Source organism: Natator depressus, chromosome 9 (assembly GCF_965152275.1).
Source record: "Natator depressus isolate rNatDep1 chromosome 9, rNatDep2.hap1, whole genome shotgun sequence".
Classification (NCBI taxonomy): Eukaryota; Metazoa; Chordata; order Testudines; family Cheloniidae; genus Natator; species Natator depressus.
Genome location: NC_134242.1, coordinates 9,369,766 through 9,393,732, shown reverse-complemented (window position 1 = coordinate 9,393,732; position 23,967 = coordinate 9,369,766). Strand labels below are relative to the sequence as shown.

At 42.5% G+C, this 23,967-nt stretch overlaps 1 protein-coding gene across 6 annotated transcripts in view; it reads right to left on the bottom strand.

The window, feature by feature from the left end:
• Positions 1-23,967, bottom strand: part of MCF2L2 (MCF.2 cell line derived transforming sequence-like 2) — a 330,633-nt gene that overhangs the window by 23,688 nt on the left and 282,978 nt on the right. For all 6 annotated transcript variants that reach the window (XM_074963488.1, XM_074963490.1, XM_074963486.1 and 3 more), the window contains exons 19-26: positions 21,678-21,770; positions 21,016-21,108; positions 16,308-16,433; positions 9,773-9,994; positions 6,988-7,080; positions 6,194-6,272; positions 4,441-4,513; positions 299-408 (exon numbers count right to left, since the gene is read on the bottom strand). In XM_074963488.1, coding sequence (XP_074819589.1) covers positions 299-408; positions 4,441-4,513; positions 6,194-6,272; positions 6,988-7,080; positions 9,773-9,994; positions 16,308-16,433; positions 21,016-21,108; positions 21,678-21,770 — 889 coding nt within the window. The remainder of the gene's footprint in view (positions 1-298; positions 409-4,440; positions 4,514-6,193; positions 6,273-6,987; positions 7,081-9,772; positions 9,995-16,307; positions 16,434-21,015; positions 21,109-21,677; positions 21,771-23,967) is intronic.

Here is a 23,967-nt window from a genome sequence, read left to right as displayed (position 1 = left end):
AGCTTGAGAACTTATTAGAGACTGTCATTAAATAATTATGGTCTGAACCCTGTTAGCTGACAGTCCCCGGCTAAATAATCAGTCAGTTATCTTCTGAAGTTTACTTTAGCTTACACTGGGATTTTAAAAAATAACCATGGACATAATTGACTAAGTTCCGACTGTAAGTTTTGTAAAACCTTGTTTTCAATGTTAAGCTTGATTCATCCCAACAGTTTGAAGAATCCAGAGCTGGGTGTACAGAGATATAAATATCAGCGCCATGGGATAACATTCCACAGTGCCGCGGAACCCCTACCTCTCTTTTGTCTAGTGCTGGGACTGGAGTTTCTGCTCCTGTCGTTAGATGTTTCCCGGTTTGATGGCTCAGATTTATTTTCATACACGCTTGATGACTTCCTGCTATATCTTTGGGCAAAAGAAACAAAACCATTATTAGGTTATCACACGGTGACTGAAGGCACCACTTTTATGTTAATGTCATCCTCAGCGGGCTACCATGGTGTTGTAGCTATGGCATAACCAATAATTCCATCCCCTTGTTCCCCACACACATAACTTGAGCACTGACTCCAGCCTTTCGTGTTACATCCTGTTGGAGGGAAACATTAATCAGAGATGGAGTGCGACTGGAACCTCAGATCAGAACCAGTTCAAATTTGGGGTGAGGGGTTGGTTTGGATAGAAATCCCTAGATCCAAACCCACCCCTATGCTTTTGGTGAGTCAGCTCCCAAACTAGAAGGGACCCATTTCTGGCTCAGATCGTGGCCAGAATCATTCTTGACAGATTTTGGCACAAAATGGTGGAAAACTCAGGGAAGCAGCCAATCTTGTGAGATTTCCACCATTCTGGGCCAAAATTTCATCAAAAGCAGCTCAGGAGATTCTGGTGCCACTGACTGCAAGATCAGGTTCTGATTTGGCCTGTGAAGCCAAACCCTGAATACCAAGACCAAACCTAATCCAGATCTGGATCCAAATCACCCCTTCTCACCCTATTAACTTCTGCAAGCGACAGCAGAGGGGCACGGGTGTCATGATTTTTTAAGAGTGTTTATTAGTAGCAGAATGAGAATTCTGCTGAAAGAACAGAGCATTTGGTTACAAGAGGGTTCCCCTCTCTACCCTATGCTCCCTGCTAGGACACTTTCTTTCCCAACAGTGGCCAGTCCCAGCTGCTCTGGAGGATGGTGCAGTGGCCTTAAGAGTGCACAATTCTAGAATAACCTGCCCCTAGGAAAGTTTCTAAATGACCATGTCAGTTCAGTGTTGGCTTACTCTGTGATACATGAGGGGTTAGACCACTTCTACACGTCTTATCCCCCCAATGTAGCTGTAGATATTCTCATTATCCTCACTATGATTTTTGTAATCCTACTAAGGGCTTCGCCCCAATGATGTCTAGCAACATCACATGCCATCTGCATGCCTCAACTTTCCTTTCCATAAAATGGGGATGATAATAATTACCCACCTTACAGGACCTTTGGGAAACATAGCGCTTTCCAAATATCTGCGCTTTAGGACCCACACAGAAGGCACAAAGTGTTATTTTATACCCCTATGCTTTTGAACTATTGGAGATAAAGTGAATTTATTTCCTAAACTGCAGAGCATTCTGAAACCCACTCTTTTATTTAGAACATCTGACCTGCTTTCTATGGAATATCACCCAAGGTTTATGAATCTCTTTGGACTAAATTTGAATCTGTTCTTGAAACTAGATGTTGGGGATTATTTTTAAAATCATCAAGGGAACAAATCCAAAACATACTGACATTTTTGCATTGTTCTCTTCTAACAGTTTCTCTCTTGTTATGCTGAGATAAGCTGTAAATGTGCAGCTGATATAGGAAGAGGCTACCTAATGAGTCCCCTCTGACAGTGGGAAAGAGATCAGCGAAAATTTTATTAAAGCGAATGTTCAAATTATATAATATACAGGTTGAGAAAAGAGTGTTTCTACATCTGGGTATAGTGCTTAGATTATCCACAAATACAAAGTTTGTTTTTAAAGTCATAAGATACACATAGTGAATAATCAGCAATAACCCAAATTTAGGTGAATGAATTTAAGAATGCAGTTTAGATATTGAGCATCCAAGTATTTGGGTACATTACTCATGAAAAAAGTTATACAGAGAGGTTGGTGGCTGAAAGCAAAATATATCAACAAGTGAAGATTGTCCCTCAGTAACTGAGAATTTAGGATAGGTTGTTCATTTAGAAAAAACAGTCCACCAAGAAAGTATTTGAGTTACTTTCCCGACTGCGCTTACTACAGCACTTATGTCTCCAAACTTCATCTCCAGGAAAATAAAATAGTGTTTCAAAGGAGAGATGCTTGGTTTGTGTAGCCACTTGTCTTCATGTACAGTATATGTATACATGGATATATGACTAAATTGTTTGCAAATAAGCAGAAAATGAAAATAGTAATTCACTTATAGTTAAACATTTAAAGTTATGGCCCATTTAAGTTTTGTAAACTGAAATAGATATAAAAATACATAAAGGGATTGTTTCACCATCACTGAAATGTCATACCTCTTGGATGAAACACCTACTTAACAATGCACAAAAGCAGCACATAATTGTCCAGGGTAGGAACTGAAGCTGTGGGGTGAATTTAGATAAGCAGAATTTAAATGAGCAGAGTTGCAATTTAGCCAAGACACCAAGGTTAACACCATTCCTCTTGCAAAAAGTGCCCTGCGATCTTTAATTACCACAAGCATCCAGGATAGTGGTTTTGCAAGTCTTCTGAAAGAGCTGTTACAGCATTTGACTACAATCTTGAAGGTTGCAGGTTTGAGTCTCACATGATCCCATGCTGAAAGGCCACCTCCAATTCACTCAGAAGCTATAGGGCTACATCAGGTTAGGGAAGTCACAGGCAGGTGGATGCGATACTGGTCACGTCACTCCCTGTACTGGTAGCTGTGAAACTGATGTTCCTTCACTGTGTCAGCCCGATGAGCCGCTGCCTTGGGGAACTCTGACTTTGACTACTTCCTGCTGAACACTGAGTTTTCCTATGAGGTCTCTGCTCCAAATACTGACCCAGCCCAACCCGGCTTTATCTTGTGGAATCACAGCACAAAGTGGGTGTGGCTGCTTATGACTAGATGAAAGAAAGCATACTGCATAACAACACAGAGATGGCATCATCCAGTCAGACTTCTCTGATGTTGCAATGAAGGTTTACTGTGTTACTGTAAAGAACATAACAGCTGTTACATTTTATGTGTGAGCAACCCAGGATGGACTGTATTTCCATGGATGAAACAGTCTAATGAATTAATTAGTTTCTAGCCACAGCTGGGGCACTGGTGATACTGGTTGCTCTTCCGACGATACTGTTGCTGAATTGGAATTAACCAGTGCATCTTTTCCAATCACACGTTGCTCAGGCTTGTCACAGTCATAGGGAGATCATCCTCTACATGGGAGCATGTCACAGGGTGTGTCTGTCCTCTGAATCCATGCCTCCTTACCTCTGGGTCCACCCATGAAAATCCATGGAACCCCGACCATGCAGAATAGCTATTTATGGACATCAGCAGGCTCAGGGAAAGGTTCACTCCTTCTCTTCTGTTGGCTTAGGACATTTTGTACCCTAATTCCTGTGTCTTTAATCCCACTGAGCCACATAGTAGAGAGGATCATGGTCTCCTTGGTTAGGATAGCTGGTGGGGCAGATTGTGTCAGTGTTCCTTCATAAAGGCCTCTCCTTCGCCCCACTGCCCATATTAGCAATCACCATGCACGGGCCTTGCACTGTTGTGACAGTTTGGACAAAAGGTGTTTTGTCCAACATCCTCTTTCCCTAGGTAGTCAAGACAGTAAGATCCTCATTTTTCCTTCTGTTTAATCTGCTGTAGGTTAAACTAACATATGCAGCCAGTGGTTCCTCGAGTTAATTAACCATTGGCTGTACTATTATACCTAGTATTTCTGCTTTGGAAACTCAAGCATTTTACATTGCCATGTCACAGGGTTAAATATCTGGCTTGGTTTGATAAATTCTTCTGGTTGCATTTTACTTTCATTGGAATTGTTTTCTCTTTCTGTCCTCTGGACAATTTTACCCAGAGATCTTCACCCTCATTAAACCTCATTAAAGTCCATGATCCTTTTCAATGGGTCAATTTCAATTGACCCTGCTGCTGATCAAATTCATGGGTGCCTGTGGTTCCTTTGGAAAAGCAAATTCCAGTCTGTTAAGTGCATTTTGCTTTGAGATTATGGGTTTGTACAAACGCAAAATCTTTGTCTGCATTTATGTGGGTTGAAGACAGTGAAGAAGACAATGCTATGCCTGGGAAGCAACAGAGCACATTCATAATTCATCTGCACCTAAAGTTACTGAGACTGGAAAAGGTAAAAGATATTCTGATATCAATGCTTGGCAGGTCACCATTCAGTCTGTGATTACCTGGTTGAGTTGGAGGAATTCATCGGTGCATGGTAGACACTCTCTGTGATTCTTTGGTGTAGCTGGCTTGCTTCTGTTAGAGAAAGAAAAAAAAAATAGTTCCAAATTGCACTGATCATTTCCTTTTTGTGGACACATAAGAGAACATGGCAAAGAAGACTGGACTCAGGTGTTGAATTAATAATAACTAGAGAAGGATCCAAATCAGATCCCTGGATCCAAATACACCTGAAATGTGCTGCTCAGGTGAAAATCTTCAAGTTAAAACACAGGACACAATATTTTGGGAGCATCACTAATGAGTTAGAGAATCAGTGAGATACTGCTTGTATCATGGCTTAAACCCAAGGAAATTTTGATAAAACAGGCAGCAAGGGTGGGTCTACCTCAGTGACACAGATAACCCACTATACTAGCCCTGTATGGCTCAGCCCAGATTCCCTGTAGTATGTCCTATGGAACATAAGTTTTCAGACCACCACTTGAACACCTCCTCTCCACTCATGTCTTCACAGCACTATTCAACATTTTTTAGGGGGTCTGCAAATGAAAAAAGATTGAAAACCACTGTGCTCGAGGCTTCAATTATTTATAATTTCTGCCTCCCTCTGCATGCAGTACAGTTGGAGTCACAGTAAGGAAGGCAGCCTGGTTTACAGATGGAGCAGGGAGGAATGTGAGAAAAAGGCACCCATAATATATATTGTAAAACCTCTCTATGCTATTTCTAAAAGACTCTTTTTCTGTAAGATACATGGCGCAAACAGAATGCATGTGCCACCAAGGCACTCACTTGGGATAACCTGCATCCCTCACTCTTGGCTTCACCACTCACGCGTGAATCCACCCCAAACTCATACCAGTGAAACTTTTATAGCATACTGCATTCACACACCCCCTCTTTTAGAGTTTCTTTGCAAGCTACTTTTCACTGCTGAGTTCATCCATTTTCTTGGCCAATTTTTTTTTTTACCTGATTTTATCTCATTGCTGTGGCATGTTTAATGCAGGTTAAAGGACAGGTGCCGGAACTAGGTGTACTGCTGCACCCCCTGGCTTGAGGTGGTTTCTGGCATATACAGGGTTTACAGTTTGGTTCAATGGCTATCAGCACCACCCCCACTCTACAAATTGTTCCAGCGCTCCTGGGTTAAAGGCAACGGTTCCTAAGGAAGAATTATATAAGACCTCACTGTACAGTCTGCATTGCCCATAGAATCACAAAGCCTAACATATTAATGCTTCTTTATATATATATATATATATATCTCTTAGGTACTTAAATGGGCCATTACCACAGTATTTGAGCACCTCACAATCTTTCCTGTATTCATCTTCACAACACCCTGAGAGATCAGGAAGTGCTACTACTCCCATTTTAGAGATGGGAAACAGGCCCAGAGAGATTAAGTCACTCACCCAAGGTGACACAGGAAGTCTGTGGTGAAGCAGGGAATTGAACTGGGATCACCTTTATCTTAGACTAGCACCTTACCTACTGGACTATCCTCCCTCTCATTTTCATGTTTTATGAGCAAGGCAAAAGACTGATGCTCACTAGTTTAAAAAGGGTCAAACTTCAGTCATGTGTTTCACTTACAAACAATTATGCTGATTTTCAACATATTGGACCTGCTCTTGCGGATTTCATTTGGCAGCACGTACCCGTTCAATAACCCATTTTAGCTGCCCCCTGTTGAATGTCAGATACAGAGTCAATGCAACATCACGAAGATCACACACTATGTCCTACCTCTGCATGCTTCCAGTTGTCCTGTCAGGACTTTTCTAATCTCAGAAATCCAGATGTTTTTCAACTCAACGGAAGATGCCTATAAACAGAGGAAAGGTGCAAAGCAGATATAGTTCAATGACATTGGCAATCCTACTGCTGCTTTAACCTAAAATTTACTTTTAGCCCTTCCTTGTGAGAAACCTCTATGACCAGAACTGGGACCAAAAAAGCGTAGGGCACTTTACAAAATGAAAAATTACATTGGATCTAAAAGTTCCCATCATTATTTTTCTATCTGGACTCCCGAGTCATTTTCCATCATTTTATTTTCTTTTTCATCCACACCAAAGTCATGACAAATTTCCTCAAAGATAAAGGTGATGTTAGAACTTCATGAGCAGCATGACAGGGCAGGCTCAGAATCACTGTTGCTCTAGTAATGTGAAAAGAAAAGGAGGACTAGTGGCACCTTAGAGACTAACCAATTTATTTGAGCATGAGCTTTCGTGAGCTACAGCTCACTTCATTGGATGAAGTGAGTGAGCTGTAGCTCACGAAAGCTCATGCTCAAATAAATTGGTTAGTCTCTAAGGTGCCACTAGTCCTCCTTTTCTTTTTGCGAATACAGACTAACACGGCTGCTACTCTGAAATCTAGTAATGTGCTTATTCTGAGAAAGGGAGTAACATTAAAATCACAATCTAGTTTCCTTCATATTCTCTCTGTCTCCACCGCTAAAGGAAATTACAACGTTGTTAAAGGAAACATGGCTGGAAGGAAGCAAACTCCTTTAGAGAAACCATTGTCTTTACCTGAATGATATAGACCTCTTCTCGGCCATTATACCAGATCTCAAACTTCTTGTTATCACCCTTTACATTTTCTGTGATGCCAACAGTACTCATCTGTTTCAAAATAAAAAAGGAAAACCAGGAACTTAATGTTAACTTACTTTTAAATTATATCCCCTCTGAAGGGCACTATAAAAAGGACCTGTCCTATTCTGGATACCTTTACAGAGTGCATAAAATATGTTCGAATTATTTTTTAATCAACATAAAATTCACCATTGCATCCTTTTGCATCATTGCGTCATGCCCTGGCTGGGATGATTTAATTGGGGATCGGTCCTGCTTTGAGCAGGGGGTTGGACTAGACCTCCTGAGGTCCCTTCCAACCCTGATACTCTGAAACCTATGATTCTATGATTCTTTTAACTGTCAGTATTTCTCACTAACAGATTACAGAAAAGCACTCAGTAGCTGCACATTTGTTAAATTCAAATTTTGACCCTGTGAGGTGCTGATCACTGTGGTCCCCATCCAGCAAAGAACTTAAGCACGTGAATGGTCCCAGCGACTCCATCATCAAATGTAAGTGCTTTGCTGGATCAGGACCTTGCAGATCACACCCCAGGGCTCTGTGAAATGATCTCTCTTCCTGTGTGCAGGCCTGTTAACTTCAGTGGTGTTCCATGCCAATGCAGGACTCAGCCTGCACAAATCTTATTGGGGAACTGGGGCCTAAGATGCTTGTGGTAAGGACTTGAGTGCTGAGCACCCACAACTCCCTTAGCTTCCATGTTCAGCATCTCTATGGATTAAGCCCTAAGGCTGCAGCTTGGCAAATCATATCATGTAAGAACCTGGAGGCCAAAAAAAGGATTTAGGGCAAAACTGTAATACTTTTGATAGTTTCCAAACACATGAGGACAAAAGACTGAAAATATCAACACAACAAAGCTAATGTCTATAATTCTATAAAACTCTTATATTGTATTTCTCATCTCCCAGATCATCAGGTTAGATACAGAGTCTGTATTACACACTGCACTAGTGCAGTCAGCTATATACTGTAGGTGTTTTCTATAAAAGGTTACCTCCGATATTCCTGTTTTTACACGTGTTCAGACTGTATTATTTGACAAGTCGAATGCAATGATAGAAAGCAAGGCCATATTTTAAAACATATACACAGGGGAACACAGCTAAAGTTGGGTGATGAACCTTAACTCTGCATTACCTGACTTCTGAGTGCTTGGTTGCTCAACCTTAACTAGACTGTTGTCTAGCAAGTAAAGGCCTACTTGGGTGCCCTTACTACTGTAGGACTGGGTGCTTGTTTTTAATAGTGTATATACAGCAAAGCTAGCGGCTCTCCACCTCTGCCCCTCAGCATGGGGAGGGAAAATTCTTTATACGTAGGCTTGTAAGGATTCAATTTTTATCACTAAGTGTTAGTAAATATCGATTTCACTGGCCACATACAAACGGCTGAAAAAACATTTCCATGAACAATCATCAAAATTTACAGATAAGCCTTTGCCTGACAAACATTTGATTTAAGGATATTTACTTTTGTATATTTTGACATGTGATGGGGACAATTTGTGTTTTAATGGTTATAAAGCTTTAACTTTTTGAATCTCAATGTCTGTTATCATGAAATAATTATTAGCTGCCCTCCCCCAATTTTGAGCAACTGAAACATTGAAATAGATAAAAATCTTTAAAAATGCTTAAAATACACACTGATATGATCTGTCAAAATCATAAAAAATAAAAAGAGAATTCTGCCAAGTGCACTTATAGGGACGAGGCCCTCCACCTACAGATCCAAAGAGCAGGAGCTCGCTCACATGCTATAACATAACGCCAAATTGGAATTCTTATCCAATCTTAGATACAATAAACACATACTCTATTACTTTTATGTTTTTGAACAGCTGATGCCTTCATAAACAGACATGATTAATGGCTGGTGTATTGCAACGTCACACACGCTGAGCCAAATGTTGTCCCAGATGTTGCCAACTGAAGTCCAAAGGATCACACCATTGTACAGTACTTGATGGGAGAATTTGACCCCCAGTAGTGTAACTAATGTTAATAAACAATGTCAGGATTCAGGCGTTGGCACATCACCCCAGGAGTCATTTCAAGAGTCAACAAGTTTTTTGGGATTCGTTTGTAGATATTTTTGTAACAGAATATAGGTTGGAGTTCACAAGCCCAGTCCTGCTCCACTGCTAAAATCCACATCCACATTCACATCCACTCCACATCAAAATCCAGTGCTAAAACTAGAGCATGATGGGGCCCTCTATCTAGAACAATGAGACATGGACCCCAAACCTGCTTATCCCTGCTCCTCTCTATAGGACGTAGCCAGTGCAGAACACCTGAGGCTTCACTCTGTACTGAGCTAACAAACTTCCCCTGGAATCTGGGGCCCTTTCTGCTACAGAAATAATGGAGTTCAGATGAAAATTCAGATCCAGATTTCAAAAGCTTCCAGGGTTGTGGGTGATACACCAAATCATTAAGAGAGGGGTCCATTAAAAAATTCAGAGCCAGACCTGGTTTTGGATTTCGAAGACGCCTGAAGTTCCAGGTTCATTGGCCCATCTCCAACAGATGTTTCACCCAATTAAAAATAAGACCATTCCCAGAGCTGCTGCCTTATTCAACTTGCCTCAATAGAAAAGGTCTTTCATACTTCTAATCTTGTCTTTAAAACGTCCACCTCCATGCTATTTTAAACTTGCTTCAATAGTGGATATATACCTCACCTCTCCTTCTGTACCATGCCCATTACCTTTAAAGAATTCTTAAAGCTGTATGAAGGAGACTTCTCATGGCCGTCTGTGTTTTCGTCCCGTTTCTTGCAGAAGAGCAGGATCTTTGTGTAGAGAAAGAGGTGTCTCTGCATCGGTTTGAACCTAGCCAAGTCCTTCACCTTGCTATGGCCCTTCTTGTGATCAGTCCAGACGTTGAAGGAGCCCTGCATCAGCAGCTTACCAAGCTCATGCACGTCTCCCTGTCGCACAAGAGTGGGGAAAAGAAGGGTTTTCACGTGGGTGACATTCAAACCAGAAAAACGTAGGGCAGACTCATTTTCCCCACTGTTTAAATCAAAGGATTGATGGGTGTGACTAGGGAACCAAAGGTGCCCATTGGGGGCCACAGCACTGGGCTATCTAGGGCGCTTGGGCTCAGCATGCAGCCAGGGCTAAGGAGTCAGCTGAGTGCTTCACTGACCAGCTCTACTCCCCAGCTATAATATCTGCGGCTCATAGTGGGGTTCACAAGCCCAATACTGGGCACAGGCATAAGGGACAGGAGCATCTTCCCTGCTTACAGGTGATCAGACTGACCACACCCCAACATAGCTGCCAGAACGGCCAGTCATGGAGACATGCATGCACAGCTGCGACCAATAAAGAAAACAAGCCCAGCTACACAGGAGGGAGAACAGAATGGGATAGCAGAGGGGGAAGGTTCCCAGGCCAGGTTGCCCGTAAGACACTGACACAGAGACAAAGGAGGCCTGCAAGCCCTGGAGTTTAAGGGCTGATAGACTCAATTTAGGTTAAGAATTTAAGGATTGGTCTAACTGTAGGTGCATTAAAGGGGAGCAGTCAGGAGAAAGCTGGGGCCCCTAGAGAGATTCCCCCAGGATCAGTTGACAGGCTCCCTCACTTATCCATTCCCCCTGCCATTTTCCATGCCCACAATATCTACGTCGCACCCCTCCCAATTAAGACAATCAACTCCGGCCTCTCTGAGGGATTTCTTCAGCTCTGCCAGACTGGGGCTCCTGTCTGATGACCCAGAGGAGCTTTATGAGAGGGAGAAGCTGCCTCTATCAAAAACTGGCAACCTGGGCTTCAATGTCCCGCCCCTCCAGAGCAGCGTTAAGGGGCCTTAGGGCTTGTCTACACTACCCTGCAGTGTGGACCATCAGGGGACTGAACAGCAGCGTGCCTCCAAGCATTGCACAGTAACTCACCTGTGTGGATGCCGCAGGCGCAAACTAAAAGGTTCCTAGCTCGCGTTAACGTAACCCTGTTTGAAGAGGACTGTTAACGCGAACTAGGAACCTTTCAGTCCATGCCCACTGCAGCCACGAAGGGAAGTTACAGGGTAGCGCTACGGTGTGCATTGCTATTCCTACCCATAGTCTGAACTGCGGGACAGTGTAGATGCATCATTAGTGTCCAGTAATTTAAGCATGAGCCTGCGCCGTGGGCGACCGCAGTCCAGTTCCTGCTCTGCCACAGACATCCAGGCTGACCTGGGGATGTCAGGTACGGCCAGATGTGTAAAGGTTTTCACCTGCCTATCTGCATCTCTAGGCACCTAGAGTCTGGCCCTTAGTCTCTCTGTGCCTCAGTTCCCCATCTATAGCATGGGGGATAAAAGCCCTGCCCCATCTCAGAGGGGTGTGCGAGGATAAATACATTAAAGATTGAGAGGTGCTCAGATACTATGGGGATGGGCACCAGACACGTACCAGAGAGAGTGAGAATAAGCATCAGACCTTCTGCTTTAAGAGCCTGATCCAAAGCCCACTGATGTCAATGGGGGAGTATTTGTATCAACTGTAATTGAGTTTGGATCAGACTTTAAGAGCAAAAGACATGTATAAAATATGTTAGTCCTAAAGAGTGTAGGAGTAAAATGGGTGAAAGGAGTGTCAAAGCTATGTGTTAATGGACATTAAGAAGCAGAGAAGGACCCAGTTATATCTGCAAACTATTTTATAAGAAGTAATTTGTATCTGGTTTCAGAGGGGTAGCCGTGTTAGTCTGTATCAGCAAAAACAACAAGGAGTCCTTGTGGCACCTTCGAGACTAACAAATTTCATGGCTAACACCCAGGAAAGCTTATGACCAAATAAATTTGTTAGTCTCTAAGGTGCCACAAGGACTCCTCGTTGTTTTTTTTAAAATTTGTATCTGTGATACAGGATTATAGAACAAGCAATGATTACTTTGACAAGGGTAAGTTTTGGCCCCAATCCTAAAACTTGTACAGGGAGTCCATTGCAGGATCGGGGTAATGGAGGTGCTTAATTTTTGGCAACACTGATCATGGGTGCCAAGAGAGAGGCGATATCTGAGACTTCTTGGGCCAATCCCACTGAGGGTTTCAAATATCAGGACAGAGACCTTGAACTCTGTGTCTTCAATGGGGAGCCAATGCAGAGAGGGGAGCACAGGGCAAAGTGTTCATGGGCACCTGTGTTGTTCAGCAGATGGACTGTGCCCAACGGAGTTTGTTTGGGGTGCATGGTTTCATTCTGAAATGCAATTATTTCCTGATATTACAGGACATTGTGTCTCTTGTTTATGGAAGATTGGAGCTATGTTTGAACTACCATTGCATCTCACTGCCATGCAGAGAGTATACTTAATCTGTAGGGTCAAGTTTTTATGCAAAGGCAATCCAGTAACAAGAAATGCTTTTGAACATTTCTGTGCTCCCAACCATCACCCCACAAGTAATCCTTCCATGATGGCTTCCTAATAGATGTTTAGATTCCAGCACCTTCTTACACCGGAGTTCTGCCCCTCAGCTCTGCACATGCAAATCACCAAAAAGTAGAATAACCTACACAAGTCAAGGGCTCAAACCTGTTGCTCTACTGGGATAATGACACCCTCAAAAAGTATGTTACGCCAACTAGGCATGTCTATCACACCTGTTGCTTGAAGAGTCCCATCCCAAACTGGGGAGCAGTTTGACTAGAGGTGGGAGGTGTCGGCCCTGCAGTTCTCATTAGTTATCATAGCCTACTATCTGAAAAGGGCGTATTGGGAATGAATTTACTGAGCGCAATTTATTCCATACCTTATCTCCAATAAATGTCAACACAGATCTTGTATGTCTACGTTGTGGCCATTGTGGTTGGCTACCTGTGAGACTTTACACACCATTTTTAGCTCGCTCAAGGAAGCGAACACAAGTATTCTAGCCCTCAGGGATAGCGTGTGGGTTTGGTGCAATTCCCTGCAAGAGTTTGGGGCAAATTCACAAAGTGGAGGTGTGAAAGAGGCGTTAGTTGAATTCACAGTGGTAAATCTGACATGAGATTCAGAGGCAAGAATATGCAAATTAGATTGTGTCCCCACAATTCATGTGTGTGGGGAGGTAATCTTTCCATTCACAGATTGTGCCAGTATCAGGGAAGGGACGTCAGCTGCCCGTGCAGTAGCCCCCCATCCCTACCCTTCCACACTCTGCAGCATTTTATGGAGTAAAGAAAAATATTGTACATGTAAAGGTGGTAGAGGGGATTTCAGGAGATAGAATGTTAGTACCTAAATTTAAATGAGGCTAAAACAGTAAAAATGCCAATCCCCCTCTTTTCAGGCTGGACCAGAAGTACTGTGCAAACTGGAGAAGTAATCCGAAATGCTGTTCCCATGAGATTGCCAATCCAGTTTTGCAGACCCACGGGGTTCTGATAGATTGTATAAGCATCTGAACTTTTGGGTGCTCATCCAACCCAAACATGTGAACCTGGTGAGGTTCAGCCATTGCTCCTATGGTTTGGGGAGCCTTTCACAAGCCAATACCCTGAGACATGGGACATTGTAGGAGAATCTCCTCCCGCCTCGAAAAGTGAAGAGTAAAATACAAGAACTCAAGGAAATCCCTGTCTTTTACACCAACACAACTAAAATCTTCGTTCTTTCAATAGTATATATAGTAGACAAATGCAGCAGATTCAACAGTGTCACAATTCCAAGCAGGTGTCACTGCAGTCACCAAGAACTGCTGTAGGGATTTGAGAGGGTTGTAACTTCAAAAAGTTACAATGAAAAATAACCAACTCAGTTTGAGCAGCGGCCTCAGGTCAAATCTGGCCCCCAAATTAAGATTTTGTTAAAGGTTTTGCAAAAGCTGAAGCCAGTAGAGATGTGTCCAGTTTGTTTATTTTACTGCAATGGAAACAGCTTTTCACAAATCCAAAAATGTTCCCAGGCAGTGTTTGCATCCTGAACTTCCAGTAATGTGTTATTAAAGTGAGTGGGAGCTTTGCAATCAAGTCCATAGTGTATGAAAACCTGAAAGTGAAATTTACTATTCAAAAGTAAAACTGACTAGGTCAGTTGTCATTTTCTATTTCAGAGACATACAAAAAGGAAATAAACAGCATAAACGATAAAAAAAATCATTTTACCATTCAATTTTAATAATCTAAGGTGTTATTAATAACATTGTTTAAGTATATATGGACAAGATCTTCTGCTGGAGTTAACTGGTAGCTCCACTGAAGAGATGGCCTCAGAATCCAGCCCTATATATTTAATTATTATATGAATGATGAATCTGATAGTGTCCCTTTAAATCTTAAAACAAAATTAGAATGATGGGAAAGATGTAAGTCCCCTTCTGTAGGCTGCTGTCACAGATTATATAGCTCTTCCAATGAAGATTCAAAAGTTATGTAATATATTTATTTGTCCAGTCAGAATAGGATTCAGTATTGAAACCCATTTTAAAATCACCCTTTCAGTTTGCAAAGCAAAGACACATAACAAAACATCAGATCTGCGGCTGGAGAAATGTTATAATTAACAAACTCATGCAGAGGTAGTTTTTCAATCAACAAATCTGAATACATTGGGGATCTCCAGTGCCAGTAATGTAAATATAAATTACCCTAGAAAACTTCAACTTACATACAGCAGGGGGAGGGGCAATTCCCATTTTGTTACTCATGTCAATGTTGTTTTTCAGCCCAAAGATGCATACTACAATCCAGTAATTAGAAACTATTCCTATTCTAATTGCTCAACAATGAGCCCAGATCTGTTAATCAACTGATATTGGGTGAAATTCACCCATGCACAGGGCCACGCAAGGCATCACTGAAGTCCTTCAGGCTTTGAGGGCTTATGTGGGACTTAAATAGTGCATGGGCTTTGTGCCGGTCCTTTGTACAGTGGGAGAATTTGACCCATTGGAAGAGACATTATTATATAGCGTACGTGTTTGCTACTATTGTAACAAATCCATGGCAAGGTAGAACTTCACTATTGTTGCTTCACCTCCCACGCCATGGCCAACTTAAAACTTCTTTGCAACCGCAGGCTTGGCACTCAGATCCTCCTGTTCCACAAGCATTTGCTCCACTACATAAGCTAAAGGAGCATCTCCATTAGGCGTTTACAGGACATTATCTATGACACACAGCTGGGCAGTTCTAATTCCATCCCGTAAAGAGCAGCATTGACGGTAGTGTTTTCTATGTACTAGCTAATTCATTACAATACTGTATCATCTAGCGCTCTTAGCTACCAGATACAGATATAATTGGTGATATATTATGAATCACAGAATCCTAGAAATTAGAAATTGTTAAAGGCGTGTTCGGAACCTCGTCCATCCCGTCGCACAATGAAAGATTACTTTTCCGATCCAGACATTCCAGCATATTCTCCAGTGTTTTGTCCCATTATACATGACACTAATAGGCTTTCCACAACTTCCTTTTGGAGACTATTCCACAACTCAACACAGCTTCCTGTTTTTCCAGATATTCAGCCTAAATTTTACTTTAATGTCCATCCCATTATTCCTACTTTATAAATTGCTTGAACCAGACTAAATAAATTCTTCCTTAGTGTTTACATCCTTCTGATATTTCTAAATGGTGAGCACATCCCCATCAGTCCACACAGTTCTAACAATGCATTATTTAAAGTTGTTCTTTTAACAGTCATTCTTTTCTCCAGCGGTAATCACTGCTACCTCTTAATCAGTGACTCATTTCTCTTTGTAAATTAGGGCCACATTCATCCCTGGTGTAACTCAGCTGACTTCAGTGCAGTTACCACTGATTCGCACTGCTACTATTGTTATCATCAATATATTTGAGGCAATAGGGCCTCCAGCTATAAGTGTAGGCTTCTATTGCCCAATTTATACACCAACCAGCTTTTCCTGGCCCATAGCTAGTGCCCTGGGATTTTGGGGGGTCTGTACTGGGGTCACATACAGCTTTCAATCACTACCTTATTCTGGACCAGTCAAGTCTGCATCTTCCCATTTACAAATGTCAGTGTCAAACCCATTGCTCAAAAGAGCTGCATCCTGCTGTCACATCCACCTACTCCCACCCCCTGCACACGTTGCTCAGTTGAAATTTGGTCATTTATGTTTGATCACTGCTACATCTCATCCTGTGTCTTTCTGTCAGAGACTTGTCACCTGGGCAGGCTCTGAGTTAGAGATCAGAAATCTGGACTCCTGCAACCTGCAATAGTGGTGCGTATGTCATGACTGGAGCTGGCAGGAACATCCACAACTAGGGTACAAATAATAAATAATAATAATACCTCATATCCCGTGATGGCTATTTGATGCATGGAATCATTCACTGACTTGATGATATCAAGCATTGTGGCCAGCGCCTCTTCCAGTTCAGCGGTGCCTTCGGAATTCTTGCTGCATTTCAGCATTTCCTATTTAAACAATGAAGACAGCCATATCAAGGAACATCTCAGAAGTCCATATCCTTGATCAGAGAGCTATGACAAGACCACTTCACATGCTGAACACACAGAGGAGTGCAGTTATAGGAGTGGCAGGAGAGTCTCTTTAACGATCATCAGAAATAGACCTTTTAAGCTTTTGGACATTTGTAAGTTTCATGGATTCATTTATGACCAGACAGGGCCATTGTGATCATCTAATCTGATCTCCGGCTTTAACACAAATCATAGAATTTCACTAAGTGGTTCCTGCATCAAGCCCATAACTTCTGACTGAGCTAGAGCATTTCTTTTAGAGAGACACCCAGTCTTTATTTAAAGACTGCAGGCGATGGGGAATCCACCATATCCCTAGGTAGACTGTTCCAATTATTACCCTCACTGTGAAAAACATGCATCTAATCTTTAGTCTGAATTTGTCTAGCGTCAGCTTCCAGACACTGGATCTTGCCTTTGTCTGCTACATTAAGGAACTCTCTCTATTATCAGTAATCACTTCCATCAATGTATTTGCAGACCATGACCAAATCACCTCTCAATCTTTTTCTTGATAAACTAAAGCCTGGTCTAAACTAGGGGTGGGAGGGCAAGCTAAGTTGGTCTAAGTTACGTAACTTCAGCTACGAAAATAGCATAGCTGAAATCGACATCCTTAGAGCTACTTACCGCGGTGTCTTCACTGCGATAGGTCGACTGCTGCCACTCCCCTGTCGACTCCATCTACGCTTCTCACTCCGGTGGAGTACCGGAGTCGACGGGAGAGTGCTTGTCGGTTGATTTATCGTGTCTTAGCTAGACGTGATAAATCGACCCCCAGTGGATCGATCACTCCGGAGGTAAGAGTAGACATGCCCTAAGTAGGTTGAGCTTCGTTAGTCTCTAACTAGAAGGCTAGTTTTCCAGACATTGAATTTTTAGGAGGAGCAGGGAAGATGCAGAGAAATCTTCCAGCTCACTTAAACCCTACCTGCACCCCAACTATTGACCAACCCACATATGAAAACTTGAAATGTCTGTTTAAAGGATGATCACTTCAAAAGGACAACGTTAATCTCCAATCAAAAATGCATTAAAATTGTACTTTAAAAATGGGCTCATTCTCTGAGATAAGTGATCTCCCCTCTGTATGTCCCCAGCATGGGGAATGAGGGGCAAAGTCCTAGGCCTGCTGGGGAACAGGTGGCCAAAAATCAGGAAAACAAAATTTAATTAAAAGGCCAAAATGTGCAGTCTCGCCATGTATGGATCTTCTGCTTTGGACCCCAAATATCTAGAGTACACATTGCTCACTGGGTCCCATAGAAGCACCTCTCCTCACTCCTGTCTTTCATTCTCTAGTCACTGGTTATCCCTGAAGAGTTCTAAGGAAAGTTTGGGGCTTAATTCTCTTCTCACTTATTTACTACAGTTACATCTCTGTAAAAGCTGAGAGGAGAATCAGGCCTTTTGATTTTAAATTGAGCCTTCTCCCATATCAACTCTTTGCTCTTGTACATGGTGGAATCTGTAACCGTGAGACTGACGTCATTTATTCCAGTTTTGCACCAGTGCAACTCCATTGCAATTAGTGGAGTTATTCCTGATTTACACTCATCTGAGATCAGAATCAGGCCCTCTCTGTCTTCACTCAAAGTGCCTAAGAAAGAAAAAGTCGAATACATCGAGCATTTAAAAAGATTTTTTTTAAATTGGCAGGGTCAATACTGACTTGAAGCTCAAAGGTGCTGGAGGCTCTTAACTCCACTGAGGGTCCGCAGCAGCCACTCAGCAGCCCATAGGATTGAGTTGATAAAGCATAATTGTTGTATCTCATGTTGCTTGGGGGATTCACCTATTAACCTGTTGGGTTCCAGGAATATGTTTTTTGGTTACCAAGTGATGAGACAAAAGTTTCAGTGACTTACCTTAATTCTAGTGACCCACAACAAGCTCAGGCAGGTGCTTGTCTGGTAACTATTCACTGGTCTTTATGAATGTATTATCACTATGACATGAGCACTTGGTTGGGTAACTGTAGGCTTCATTTCAGAAGCACAAACAGCAAGGCTACACAATGGAATGTCACAATAGTTGTCTGCACTAAATATTATACCAGTAAACAAACAGCACTTCCAGTGAGTTCATCCAACTTGCCAACTATAAAGTCAGCAAGAGTACAGTCCATGCTGTATCTACTAAAGCAAATGGGAATAAAGCTGAGAGCTGACATGCCACTGGGAAGTCCCCCTACCAAAACCATGCCCTCATTGTTACTTCTGAAAATCCGCCCCCTCCCTGCTAATTTGTGTTTACTAAGTAGGAGACAGACTCCTTCACCACAGCTGTGTGAACCTTCACCCGGTTTAGTTACAAACCTAAAATTCAGGCCAGACTTGTGAACCTTTTGCCAAAACAGGGTCCAATTTCAGCCAAGCTGGGCCAAGTCTCAGGTGAGCAGAAGTCAAGTTGTGTGTAATATGGAGCTACCTTTTAGGTGGAAACCACACAACAGTCAGTTGTTTCACCTAGTTTTGATTCAAAATTTGGCAAAGATAAGCCACAGGTGCAAAGGCTTGAACTGGAATCCCCCTCTGTGGTTTTGGTTCAGGCTCATGTCTACTTTCCAAACTGGAGCAAAATGCAGCTGAAATTGTTCAAACCCAGAAACTCCAAGTGAAAAGGAAACTGAAGAAAGGGGTTCACACAAATCCCAACCTGCTGACATCATATGGCGCTGCCTTTAAATACGTGGCTGTCCATGCCTCAGAGGGAAAGAGCAAGATGCACTTTGTGTTACCTGTTGTGGAATCCCTACTATTATGAGCAATCTCTACGACCATCATCTCGTTAGGAGGCTGCCATTTAAAACTAGCTAAACTGACTGAAACCAAATCGAGTTTAAAAAAAACCCCGTGATCCAGGAGCTAAAAGCTGATCTGCCCATTGGTCACCAAGACTTGCTTCCTATGCATTGCCTCTTCCTTACTATCCATTTCTAATTGTGAAAGGTTCTCCGGAATCACCCTCCTGCCCTAAGTGCCCTCCTTCCCCACCCTCAGAGAAGCTCCTTTCCAAAGGGGCTTAGCATGCTACTTCTATGGAGCACTCAGAATTCTTTTTGTGTTTAGTGTCCTTCCAAATATACTGTGAGGTGTGTACAGAACTGGTCTGACCTGATTTGATCCCAATGGCTGTGCCTGTTCTGTTTGAGAACTGTACTCCTTGATCTAATCTCACTTTTGCTTACTTGCACATTTCAAATTAAAAAGAGAGCACAGTTTCTTCTTCTTCTACTGGAGACCTTGAACATTTCTTTTAAATTCTCTCCCTCCCTTTTACTATTACAGTTCCTGGAAGCACCTGAGTCAAATTTACTGCTGGAATAAGCAGGTACAACTCTATGAGAGTCAATGAAGTTGCACCACAGTGCAATCTGGCCCACTTACTGTACAGAGGATTCTTCATTCTACGTATCCTAGGGTTTCCTAGGTAGCCCATCACCTTGACAGTTAGATGCTGCACAGGTAAATGATTGGCCAGATATTCAGATGACATAAACTGGTATCACTTCATTGACTTCAATGGAGCTATGTCCTTTTGGACCAACTGAGACCCTGCTCTAGGTAATATACTAAATTCCATAGTGGACTTCATAACACTAATTAGCATTTTTTGTAGTTAAAATGCTTCATAACATCAACCAATTAACCCTCAAAACACCCTGGTAAAGGAGGTGAGAAAATATTATCCCCATTTTAGAGATGAAGTGATGGAAACAGAAATTAAGACCAAAATTTTCAAAAGGGGACACTGGTCTTGGAGCTTCAACTTTGGACCTGAATTTCAAACGTGCTAATTACCCACAACTTCAGCTGTTGTCAAATGTGAGCTGCGGATGTTTACCACGTCTGATAATTAGGGCCAATCTGCCCCAAGTTGGGCCCTGAAAAAGGGAAAACACCCAAAACGATGTCCTTTTGGGAATTTTGGTTGGGGTAATTTATTCACAGAGAGGAAGTTCAGTAAGTGTGAAATCCTGGTCGCATTGAAGTCAAAGGGAGTTTGGCCCCTGATTAGAACACAGCTTGCTGTGAAGGCCTGCACTCAGGTGGCTAGACCTTACTTCTCTCCAATTAAAGGCTCCTGTAAACTCTAATTAAAGAACTAGATCATTTCTATTCTGTTGTGAAAAACTGAAAAGTGACCTTATTGTTTATAGTGAAGCAGTGCTGAATCCAGAACCGTGCTGCACTATGTACGCTCCAGTCTTCAGTGGTCTTCAGCGCCTGTTTTTGGGCATGATCCTATAAAGTACCTTTAACTGTCGCTGACTTTAGTGAGAGTTGACAGCAAGATCAGGCTTTTATTTTGGTTCAACAAAGAGTCCTTACATTGACTATGCTTGTTCATCTACCTGGTCAACTTAACATTGCAAAAGTATTTATTTAAGGTGTCGCCTTTAAGTGGGCACTGCTGTGTAATTCCTTACCCAAAACAGACAACCAATAGGCATGTCAAAGTGCAGCAACAATCAATTGCCTTGTCACAGAGAATGTCCTTTAGTTTTATTTACCTTTAAAAGCAACTGGTACTTTGTGATCCTCTGGACTGGCTTTAAGAGATAAGCATCGAGTGAGAGTTTATGATCCAGTTTACGCTGGCATTCCTGTAAGAGACAAAAGAGGAGGAAATCATACTACAACTCTTAGAAATAGAACAGGGGTACAAAGCCTGGAACTAAGGTTTAAGATCATTTGAGATTGAATCTGTTGATTCAACAAGACATATATTCTGTTCCTCGCACACCAGATTTCACTAGCCAATTTACAAAGGGACTTTCCCAGCTGTTCTGTGTACAATACAAACATCTCTGAATGAGAGCCAAGGTCTGGATTCAGACTAGATGATGCTGAAATCCTGCAAGATCTTCTTGCGAGATTTCAATAAACCTGGTTCTGTGAAAAAGGTCCCTTCTGGTACTAGATCTGACCTGGAACCAAAACCGAAGAGACAGGTTCATATCCAGGCATTCCATCTACCAGTCTATTGAGTCTCTGAGACACTATTAATTGACATGGATGCCAAGTGCCTCCCAGAATTATAAAGTGTATACATAGATATATTTTCCTCTATAACTTTTTTTAATGTACATGTATACAGAAACTTTCTAAAGAGAGATGGATGGGAAAAGGAGTTCCAACAGATTTGCATTGCCAGTCTGTAACTAAACTCTACCTGAAAGAAGAGGCTATCTCCACATTGTCTCCAGAGGGCTTCAGATCTTAGCTTGTTCTGACAGTATTTTTCATATACTTGGAGATCCTCTTTCTGCAACAAAAAGAAAAGCTTACATAACTCAGGAGGAAACAATTCATTGAATGTTGATCATTAACCAGATCTCCTCTACATCTTCTATTCCAAATACATGAGATCGAACCAGTTCCTGGTAATAAGTCTCTATGTAAAAACCTGTTGTATAAACTATTTTTACTCTTTCAGATTTCATTACACTAGCAAGATTAGCTTGGATGGATTGCTTGGGATAAGGAAGCTACAGCGTGGGGGATGGGCGCATGATTGGACATGATGGGCGCAAGATTGGACAAATGACCAGGGAAGAGTATAAAAATATTGCTCGGACATGCAGGAGTGAAATCAGGAAGGCCAAATCACACCTGGAGGTGCAGCTAGCAAGAGATGTTAAGAGTAACAAGAAGGGTTTCTTCAGGTATGTTAGCAACAAGAAGAAAGTCAAGGAAAGTGTGGGCCCCTTACTGAATGAGGGAGGCAACCTAGTGACAGAGAATGTGGAAAAAGCTAATGTACTCAATGCTTTTTTTGTCTCTGTCTTCACGAACAAGGTAAGCTCCCAGACTACTGCACTGGGCAGCACATCATGGGGAGGAGGTGACCAGTCCTCTGTGGAGAAAGAAGAGGTTCAGGACTATTTAGAAAAGCTGGACGAGCACAAATCCATGGGGCCAGATGCGCTGCATCCGAGAGTGCTGAAAGAGTTGGCGGATGTGATTGCAGAGCCATTGGCCATTATCTTTGAAAACTCATGGCGATTGGGGGAGGTCCTGGACGACTGGAAAAAGGCTAATGTAGTGCCCATCTTTAAAAAAGGGAAGAAGTAGGATCCGGGGAACTACAGGCCAGTCAGCCTAACCTCAGTCCCTGGAATAATCATGGAGCAGGTCCTCAAGGAATCAATTCTGAAGCACTTAGAGGAGAGGAAAGTGATCAGGAACAGTCAGCATGGATTCATCAAGGGCAAGTCATGCCTGACTAATCTAATTGCCTTCTCTGATGAGATAACTGGCTCTGTGGAAGAGGGGAAAGCAGTGGACATATTACTCCTTGACTTTAGCAAAGCTTTTGACACGGTCTCCCACACTTTTCTTGCCAGCAAGTTAAAGAAGTATGGGCTGGATGAATGGACTATAAGGTGGATAGAAAGCTGGCTAGACTGTCGGGCTCAACAGGTAGTGATCAATGGCTCCATGTCTAGTTGGCAGCCGGTATCAAGTGGAGTGCCCCAAGGGTCGGTCCTGGGGCCGGTTTTGTTCAATATCTTCATAAATGATCTGGAGGATGGTGTAGATTGCATCCTCAGCAAGTTTGCAGATGACACTAAACTGGGAGGAGAGGTAGATATGCTGGAGGATAGGGATAGGATACAGAGGACCCTAGACAAATTAGAGGATTGGGCCAAAAGAAATCTGATGAGGTTCAACAAGGACAAGTGCAGAGTCCTGCACTTAGGACGGAAGAATCCCATGCACCGCTACAGACTAGGGACCGAATGGCTAGACAGCAGTTCTGCAGAAAAGGACCTAGGGGTTACAGTGGACGAGAAGCTGGATATGAGTCAACAGTGTGCCCTTGTTGCCAAGAAGGCTAACGGCATTTTGGGCTGTATAAGTAGGGGCATTGCCAGCAGATCGAGGGACGTGATCGTTCCCCTCTATTCGACATTTGTGAGGCCTCATCTGGAGCACTGTGTCCAGTTTTGGGCCCCACACTACAAGAAGGATGTGGGAAAATTGGAAAGAGCCCAGCGGAGGGCAACAAAAATGATTAGGGGACTGGAACACATGACTTATGAGGAGAGGCTGAGGGAACTGGGATTGTTTAGTCGGTAGAAGAGAAGAATGAGGGGGGATTTGATAGCTGCTTTCAACAACATGAAAGGGAGTTCCAAAGAGGATGGATCTAGATTGTTCCAGTGGTAGCAGATAGCAGAACAAGGAGTAATGGTCTCAAGTTGCAGTGGGGGAGGTTTAGGTTGGATATTAGGAAAAACTTTTTCAGTAGGAGGGTGGTGAAGCACTGGGATGCGTTACCTAGGGAGGTGGTGGAATCTCCTTCCTTTGAAGTTTTTAAGGTCAGGCTTGACAAAGGCCTGGCTGAGATGATTTAGTTGGGGTTGGTCCTGCTTTGAGCAGGGGGTTGGACTAGATGACCTCCTGAGGTCCCTTCCAACCCTAATATTCTATGATTCTATGAGTACTTAGAATAAAGG